The sequence below is a fragment of the Diadema setosum genome, chromosome 1, assembly GCF_964275005.1.
Source record: "Diadema setosum chromosome 1, eeDiaSeto1, whole genome shotgun sequence".
NCBI classification, from domain to species: Eukaryota; Metazoa; Echinodermata; class Echinoidea; order Diadematoida; family Diadematidae; genus Diadema; species Diadema setosum.
The window spans coordinates 11,029,294-11,039,547 of NC_092685.1; the positions used below are offsets into that span (position 1 = coordinate 11,029,294).

At 38.1% G+C, this 10,254-nt stretch overlaps 1 protein-coding gene across 1 annotated transcript; it reads right to left on the reverse strand.

Annotated features, from left to right (window-relative positions):
• Positions 1-2,148: 2,148 nt before the first annotated feature.
• Positions 2,149-8,597, reverse strand: LOC140226796 (uncharacterized). The gene is made up of 2 exons (XM_072307224.1): positions 8,470-8,597; positions 2,149-2,915 (listed from the first exon to the last, which is right to left on the reverse strand). The coding sequence occupies exons 1-2, from the start codon at positions 8,513-8,515 to the stop codon at positions 2,149-2,151; spliced, it is 813 nt and encodes a 270-aa protein (XP_072163325.1). The 5' UTR covers positions 8,516-8,597.
• Between the last annotated feature and the right edge of the window lie 1,657 nt (positions 8,598-10,254).

The window sequence follows — 10,254 nt, forward strand, 5'->3', positions numbered from 1 at the left end:
TGAACTGAATTGACTGTTCAACCTGACAGCAATCAACAGATTGATGTAACGATAAAAGTATATACGGTAAACGAATTTCATGCATATCAAATGCGTTGATGACGTCATGGCCTTCCATTCGCTTGCGCCACAAAAAAAAAAAAAAATCGCTGAATTTCTCTGTGTGGCACACATTTAGGAAGAAGAACGAAGCTCTTTCATTAAACTATTTTCAAAGCTGTAATAATTTCGTTGTTGCTGCTAAGTCATTGATCACGAATAAATATATATATATATATATATATATATATATATATATATATAATTATGCAGAAACAAACGTATTAACCAATGGGAGAGATGTCAGGCGATGACATCATTAGTTTATCTCATTTGCATATCGTATACCTAATTCTAGCTACGTAATTGTGACCAGGGACACCGCTTTGTGAAAGCTTGTTAAAACTTTATGATTATTTGCCTTTAACTTTCTTTGTACTTATAGATATTCGCTATTCTAAGTATACAAATTTGAGGTTGCACTTCAAAGACGCATTTTTGTTTTTCATTGTAGATATCAAGAAATGTATAGCGATATTCATAGTCTTACAATCCCAGGGTGATCTGTTTCTTAAAGGAAACAATACAAACTTATGAAATTTCGAATTTGGCAGGAAACCGTTGCCTGCTCAGCCATGCAGGCGACACATGTTTTCACGCAATTTTCACCCAGTAGATTTGATTGAGCTGTCTGGTAAATATTGAAAATAATATCGTATTTTGGTCACTTACGGATAAAGATAAAAGCACTCAACCCATGTGATCATATAGCTATCTTCTTATAAACTTTAACTCAATGCGTCTTTAGTATATAGATATACACGTTGCATAATGGGGGTTAAAATGTCGATTTCACCGCAGATTATTTTCTGTAGATATACTGCACTCATGCTAACACCTTTTCAAACCAAGCCTGTATAGGTATACAATAAACCAATTTTCGAAATAAGCTGTATGTTAAGTGAAGTAAACAGCTTACGTTTTGTGTATAAACGAGCGTGGACTTCAGTGACCCGACTTTTCAATATGCCTGCAGCAATATACAAAGCATTCTTTAACATGCACCTTTTATACATTAAAATCAATACCATTACTATGATGGTATTGTTCTTACAATTGGTTTCTTGCGTACGAAAAGGACTCTGATGTATCGAGATTGAGCCGACTGCGCAGAATATCAAATTTTGTTCTGTCAATCACGACGAGCCTCGTGGAAGACCAGACGTATAACCTCGGACATTTATATTTATTATATTAGCTCCCACTTCTGGTGATCGGCTAGTGTTACTGTTGTTCTACTTCTTCTTTCCATGTAATTTTTTTTTTTCTGTACGGAAATTAAAACAAACAACCCTGACTCAATTGGGACCCATGGTTTTAAGATTCGTTTTAACCAGTTCATTACTTTTGCATGTATATTTTGCAAAAGCAATTAATTTCGCTTGCCGTCATCGATTATTGCGTCCTTCGCCTTCATTTTTTTTTAAACCATAAAAATGGAATAAAAATAGAATAAAAACATGATACATGGCATTGCATACTGATTCGGCTATCACGATTTCATCAAATACAACACCACCAAAAAGTGTACAAGCAGAGTAATTACAGCTACAATGGCAGCTGTTCCACGGAAATTTGGACCACCAATAGAAGAAAAATATGTTCGTGCTGCCTTGAATGCCGTATTTTTTCCCAAATAAGCAAACTGACAAACAATTATTTTTTAATTGTTCGTTTCCACTTGAAAGTATTGTCCAGCAAGTCCTTTACATGGCTTTCCGTGTGGTTACGATGGTCCCTGTACATCAGTTTTAAACAAGCTTTGCGAAATTGGTTTTGTGGAGAAGAACTGATGAGTTGCGAGGTTTAAATGAATATTAAAGAAATATGATCAAAAAAATAGTAATTTTGAATTTCTACACAGATAGCATTTGTTTCTAATCATGAGCACCGATTCGTATAAACCATTTAGCACAACATAATACAATGTTGTTTAATTTATCTAAATAATCAAACGCGCTAGAGTAAATAAAGCGCTACTTTCGCTGCCCATTATTTTGAAGTCCTCGTTCCTCTTGCGTAGATTTTACAGAGCTTGAATATACAATTTCATATGGACAGCGACAGTTTGTTAGTATTTGAATCTTTGTTTGGATCAATTTCTGTGTTGGTTTGGGTCTCCTTAGTGCCCGACATCAGCGTTTCACGCATTTTTTGTATATTGTCACCCGTGTAGAACCGCTGCGGAGGTTTGGGCATAGAATTGGAACGCAGCGCAGGCATAGAATGCATGCTCTGTAGTCGACGGGAGGGGAAATCAGGAACCTGTCTCTCGTACTCGTCACCCTTGGACGTCTGATTGCTGTCGTCGACCGTGGTCGCCCGTTTCCCGTCGCTTTCGTTGACGGTCGTGCCGTCTTCGCCAGCGTGGGCGCCATGTTGACCGGCGTTGGCTTCCTGCACTGCTGCCAGGGGGTCAATCGGAGGAAGGAGAGACTCGCCTTTATCTCCCCGCCTTTTCTTCACCGTCGTGCCGTCAACGAGTTTTAAGGGTGTGGCGACCCAGTTCCCACCTTTATCAAAATAATGTTTGACAGCTCTTCTGTCTTTCTCCAACACTTCCAGTGATTTCCGGAATTGTCTTTTCTGACGATCAAGCACGGCCGTGTGGTACAGGTGCTCGCTCTCCATTCGCTTGACGATGGATTCGAATCGGCTGCGTTCGACATCGTTGAGCACCGAAGCCCGCGACGCGTTCCGTCTCGACTGTTTAATGATCGTTGTGTACTTCGCAAAGGTGGCCGATTCTGATTTCCCAGCGGGTACGCCATTTTCTCCCGACAAGGCACAAGCCTTCAGTGGGTCCAGGTAGCTCCCTGTCAAAGATAAAGAAAATTAGTCTTGTCAGGGTTCTTAAGTTTTAAATAGCGTTATTTTGGAGAGGATCTATGTTTATCATTAACAATGTGCTATTACTGTGCCAAAGTAAAGGACTTCCCACGGGCAATATGACGTTTGTTTGTTTGTTTGTACATTTCCATCTGTGAAGATGGCTGGATAGCCCATATTCAGCTATGTTAAGCTGGTCTTCCATGGGGTCCAGTTGTCCTCGTGTACCAGAGATTCATTATATGAAAATGAAATCGCACATAACATATGGTTTAACTTTTATGTCTCTCCTGCAAATCAGTTTTCTTCCCTCGCAGTCGGGGAGAAAACGAATGAATTTATCACTCTTTTCCTATTGTCTAGGAGTTTTTCGCGTTATATATGCTGATCATCCTGTTTCCCCTAGTACATTTTACACAAAGCATCGATTTATGCGAGAGCATAACTTAAATTCTCTTTATATCTCTTGTTTCTCTGATAAGTGTGAACTGCCTCAAATTTAAAGGAGAAAAGAAAAAAGGATACAGAAAGAGAAGCGAAACGGGAGACAATACAAAGTGTAACGATGTAGTCAGCTTGTTTAACTCCAATCAAGTGGGCCTTGTACATTCAGAAGACGGAGAAGGGTAGAATGGCGGAGAGAAAAGCCCACTTGACACAAATCAATGCCTTAAACATATAATGGTCATTTGAAACCAAGTCAATGAGGGTGAAAATCAAACATATCGGTAAACATGGATGCACAATGAAAACAATGCGTCGGCTGGGTGTCAAAAGGGGAAGTTGCATCGATGTAGCGGATCGAAGATGGTTTTAAAAAGGGCATGTAGACAGACAGCGACCTCGTTGAGTGGTTTCCTAACAAGAAGAGTCAATATCGTGATTGCAGCCATCCTATGTATACCATGAGTGGGCAGTTACTGGCCAGTACCAAGACACCGAGCAATGCAAATAAGAATCGCAATAGTGATTAGTCATTAACCCTTTTAATACCAAACAAATCCCAATATCGCATTATGCCACGGACGCTTTAGCTCAGATTTGTAGTTCTGCAGTCATACATGTAGATTCGATAGTTTTTGACTCTGTTACTGTTCTATATTTACTGTCAACAATGACGATGTATATTTCAGTCCGTCAACTATGTCGAAATAGACACTTTCATACAGGTTGCCGCATTGTCGGATGCATATGCATTCGCATTCGGATGCATTGGTATTCGAGCAGTGCTTGTAATAGGTTCTCGACCTTTCACTTTGCTGCTTCAACAGATAATGAAAATGTCCATAATTATTGTGCCATCATTGGCTTGATTTTCACCGCCAGCATCAACATCACATTATACTGTAACAATTATTATGCACAAAACTTGAACTATAAACCTATGCAAATTCTCTGCTTTACAACAACTCATTTACCATTCCTTCCCACTAATTGCCAGCTACCATTGCTACTTTTTTTCTACTTCCATTTGTTGAGAGATTATTGAAAGTACTATTACCCTAAAAGGCGTACATTAAAATTCTTGTATTTCACTGATCGTGTGTGTGTGTGTGTGTGTGTGCTTGTGTGTGTGTGTGTGTAATAAATGGATTTTGTCAATTGCTTAAAGGGTGTGTACAGTTCTGATTGAGGTGAGGATTTAGCTTTTAACGTTTTGCGAGATATTCAGAAACCACTCTATGAGATGTCAAAGAGCATGAAGTTCTAAGGGGGTATCAAAAGTTTATTCGATGAAAATCGGTTTTGAAATGGCCGAGATATCCAAAAACAAGGTGAAACAAAGAGATTCTAATAAAGTTGTGGCATGTCGCCTTTTATAATTAGCACTTTTTTGATATCTCAGCCATTTGAAAACCAATTTTCATCAAATAAACGTTGAATCCTTCTTAAAATTACATGTTCTTTCATATTTCATAAGAGGCTTTTCATTATCTCACTTAGAAATGTTTAAAACATGAATCCCCACCTCAACCAGTACTGTACAGTCCCTTTAAGCTTGATCGGTTTGCTTCACGGGTTTGTGTTTGGACTCGGAGCGGTCGCTTACGGGCGGATGCTGCTTTTTATATTTTATGTAATATTAATACATTAACTTGGTATTAAGGGTCTTCATCAGGAAGGAAGGCGGTATCGGCCCTGGTGTGGGTACGTTTCTGTGTGTGTGTGTGTGTGTGTGTGTGTGTGTGTGTGTGTATGGGTGGATGGGTGTGGGTGCAGGTGTGCTTCTGGTTTTGGGTGATTCGGAGTGGTGGGATTGGGATTTAATTTGAAGGAGGATAGTTATAAATTGTAAAAGAATATATAGGCCTATTATACATTTTGGTAGGATTAAATATCTATAGGATAGATGAAGATTTGTTTTGGTTGGGAGGGGGAGGGCTGATTTGGGTTTTATGAATGATTTCATTCCAGATTTGTACAATGTGTATATGTTCTTATAAATGAAATGGTTTATATGATCCAACATATTCAAGGGATATATGTTAGCATATGTCAATATTTTCTCGTGAAGAAATCACCAGTGGGATTGATTTATAACTGAATTATTATCCGTGTTGAAGAGAGAGAGAGAGAGAGAGATCATTTGCTGTAAAATATGAAAATTGATTTGTTTGTGCTTTTGAAATGTATTTATATTGTTTTTGTTCATTTTACACCCAGAATGGGTTAGGGGATTCATTCAATGATTATTTTGAATGAAATCAATAAATATCAAGAAAACAAAATGATTATGCGAGTGTTTGTTATTAAAGGCAATGTCATGACATCGTGTGACTGGCTTCCCTCGTTGTCACTGTACGCATGCGTCCGACGTTGCATTGTGTACGCCCACACGTCATCCTTATGCCACCAGTTGCTGTAGCGACCAAAATTAAATCAGGCATATCAGAGCCAAGTATAGCCCACCATATGAAAGTAATAGTAGCGCTATCAGGCATTACTTTAAGAGCAGCAGTCTTCTTGCGTTCTACCGTGAAGTAATCGATGATTGCCCATGTTGGAAAACAGTAGTCTTTGTATTGGAATTAACTGGTGGGTGGACGACCAGAGCATGTATTGGGATACATTGTCCAGACACTAATACTAAGTACCTCCCTGCTGATAAGCAGCGAGCAAGGCAATTCTGCGTGAAGTGCGCGCTTACTGACGTTTACTCTTTCTATAAGCTATTAGTACTAGCAGTTGCGAAAGTTTTTTTTTTCGCAAAAAAAAAAGTGATCAATGTTCTAATTCATCGACGTTCAACTCCTTCCCCACCATCTTTTAATTTTCACTTGGCAACCTTTCGTTTCCCCACCCTATCAGCATGGGGATAATTTATGGTCCCCTCGTAACTTTATCACCTGGCCTTTGCCTGATATAAGAAATAGGAAAGATTATGAAAAAGCCAATTATATTGATGACAATGAAAGCAGAGAAAAACCTGAAACTGTTCACCTGTACTTCGCCCGCGATGTATTGACGACAAACAAGTATCCGTTTTTAGTTAATATAGAGATGAGTGTAATCGTAGACTGTCCAAATATTACACCCAGTTTGGGGCTTACTTTGTTGTTGTTTTTTTTTTTTTTTCTTCCACTGGGATAGCCAAACCTTTGGAATGATTCAAAAAAAGTTCATAGACCAATACACTGTACCTGTCCGTAGAATAATGATTTCGTAAATAAAACGTCAAGCACTCGAAAGAAAAAAAAAAGCGGCTGGCATACTAAAACAATAAATCCTCCATCCTTTCATATCCGCAAAACGAGCTCTTTTCATCATCTCTGATCTTTGGAACGAGCCTATTTTTTACGACGTCACCAATGATAACTCCCCATTGGATTGCGACCTTTTCTCACTCGCGAACAGTAAAATGATTGCTGGTTTTTAAACGTCCATTATACTACCGCCATATGCTTCCAGTACATATCGCTAGCTTGCTCCGCTGTTGTGATAGTTTTGTACGGGCGCGCGAATATAAGCCATGTAATGCATTGGCTCATAAATTTAACATCATTCCCTACAGTGCGAAATCATAGAGCACCATACACGCTCCCTTCGGCTCTCAATACTTAAAGGGAAGATAAACCCCAAGAGCAATGTGGATTGAGTGAAAGCAGCAACATTAGTAGAACACATCAGAGAAAGTTTGAAGAAAATAGGACAATCGATGCAAAAGTTATGAATTTTTAAAGTTTTGGTGTTGGAACCGCTGGACGAGGAGACTACTAGAGGTTATGACGTATGAGTGGACAACAATAACAAGAAAATATACAGAAAATTCTACAAAAATCCATTTTTCATGAAAATTACAAATTCCATCAACTTGATATTGACATATGTTAGGGGTAGCAATTATTCCCCCTACTTTCTGAAAGAGGTTGGTCCATTGCTCTTTCATAATTCTAGAAAAGTGAATTTTTGTTGAATTTGCTTTATATTTTCTTTGTATTGTTGTCCACTCATACGTCATATCCTCTAGTAGTCTCCTCATCCAGCGGTTTCAACACCAAAACTTTAAAAATTCATAACTTTTGCATCGATTGTCCGATTTTCCTCAAACTTTCACTGATGTGTTCTACTAATGTTGCTGCTTTCACTCAATCCACATTGCTTTTTGGGTTTACCTTCCCTTTAACCATGAAAACATGATATAGATCGTGTCTGCCATTCTCTTATCCTACCCTCCCATTACAGAATAACAAACAAATAAACACACAGACACAATCATATACCAAGCAAAATAACAAGCAAAATATAATATAAAATCAAGAAAATGTCGGCCTTTGCTCCTTTCCTGCTTGAAGTTACATTTCTTTTTAATCACGAATCCACCTAATCATCAGCGGCTGTCTGCTTACATTCGTGAATCGACTTCTCAAGTCTCTCGAAAAACAGCAGCAGAACACGTTGGCAATTAATTTTTATTGATGTCCCTGTCTGATGATCTTTGACAGCAGGCTGATATAAAGGTTAAGTTGATACTTGTTAATTATGTAACTTTATGTTCTCACAGGAGAAACAAACAAAAATCAACAACAAAAAAGAGAGAGAGATTTTTTTTTTTTTTACTCCAATGACACTGTCATGAATTATAATTGTACCCAACAAATGGGTGCGGTGGGTTGAGATTGTCTTGGCATTTCTCTATAATACCACAGAAAATTTCTCGTACTGCACTGAGATAATACGTTATGATATAGTAACGCTATGTTGACGTTTATTGTTCCCTGTATCATAACATCGGAATATGACCCACACTTTAGGCACTGTAGGAATTGATTAATCAACTTTTACATTTTATTTAAGGTGAAATATATAGTAATCACGATATTATAACACGTATGCGCGTCAAACAATATTTCAAAGGCCTCAATTATGTCATTATGCCATAAGATGATTACATTATCAATTCTGGCTAAATACCGGTAATTGACGAGATTGCTATTGATATAACATCGACTATAAGAGCTTAACTTGAATGAATTAATCTTCAGCCAGTGTACAGGAATTCAAATTTTGCAAAACCTTTTAGCCAGTTCACTGATAACTTACCTCTTGGTTTCGAAGTCGCTGTAACATCCCGATTATCTTGAGCCATTTTCCTTTGCTGCGCTCTGCCTGGTCAGGACCATCAATCAAATCGAAGATGGGAGATTCTTCCAATTTTCAACATCCTGGAATCATCATCATTCATACCTCCCATGGCTTCTCTAGGACGAGCGACTGCTTGGGGTTTTTTCGCAGAACGGAACCCACTGCATACAAAGTTCTCCCCTTGTTCTAGTGTTGACATGCAGTCTACATCCTTCGAACTACGCCACCTGGAATTGGGGTACAAAAAGTATATCGTAGAAATCGGTTCCAAAGGATAAGTACACAAATAGCAGGTCATAATAACACATGAACAAATACCGAGTGAGATTACTTACTGGTATGCGATTCTGTATCAGAGAGACACCATGTGACCCAATGTTTGAACATACCACTTATGAATGTTATATAGTGTTATCATTAAGATAATTATTGCTCAAGTAGAATGCAAGTTATTCACATTCATTCTCATACGCCCAAACAATCGCAGGATATAGATAAAGTATGACAGGAAGGGGATACGAATCGCAGGGATTGTATAGATTTGGTTGAGACCTATACTTCAGGTTTCTGACATATTTTGGTGAGATAATGAGAAACCTATGAAAGAGCGTGTAATTCCATGAGGAATTCAACGTTTATTTGATGAAAATTGGTTTTGAAATGGCTGAGATATCAAAAACTAGCGATCCTAATATAATATGGGACCCGCCTTTTGTTACGATCGCTTTGTTTTATTTTGTTTTGGATGTTTCAGTCATTCTAAACCCGAATTTCATCAAACAAACTTTGAATTCTTCTTAAGATGGTATGCTCTGTACTATTTCACAAGTGATTTCTCGGTATCTCACAAAAAAGTTAAAAACCCAAAACTCATCTCCACCAATACTCTATCATCCCTTTAACAAGAGACTGTGGTTGAAGAGGAGATAGCGCTAAAATGAAATGAAGACAAAGCAAAGATAAAAGACAAAACAAAAGAGAAGAAGATATCATTATATCACGCCCAGTATATTACGTCGACAAAACTGTCTGAGATTTAATCAGAAAGGTGGTGACGATGATCGCAGCCTGGTATCATAACCACCAACTCAGTGATTGGATCATGATGTTATCCACTGTATATCATCTATAATGATGGAAGTGTGCACAGAGCAACGTCATTGACAGGGAAGAGGAAATACACTCTCTCTATGTCCCATCACATTAGCGGGAGAAAGGAGTACGAGAGGGTGCCTTAAAACAATTATATCATGTCATACATTGGATTAGTCCGTCGTACGTTTGCATCTGTTCTTGTACATGTTAAAGGTGTTGTGTGCAGACATTTTTCTGTAACTTACCCGTTCGTATCAAATGCAGAATATACGCATATCTGAAGAAAAAAAAGACTTTTATTTTTATTCTTTTTTTACAATCGAACAGGAAAACCATCTAAACATAATCGTTCTAAAAGGGAGGGAGTGGTAAAATACCTGCTGAAATAACACATCCGCATATCAAAACCACTTGGAATGGGACAGTTCTGTTGAAGAAGAAGAAAAAAAAAAACTTATTTTACCTATATTACCAAATACGAGATCGGTTGGAAGTCTAGACTATAAAACTGTGACGTGGTGGACAGAACAGATTGTGCGTCCATGATTGCCATTTTGATCCCATGGTCACAGTGATGGTCAGTCTTAATTTAGAATAAAAGCACACGTGGAAATCACAAAAAAAAAGAGTCTGTATACCTCGTATTCA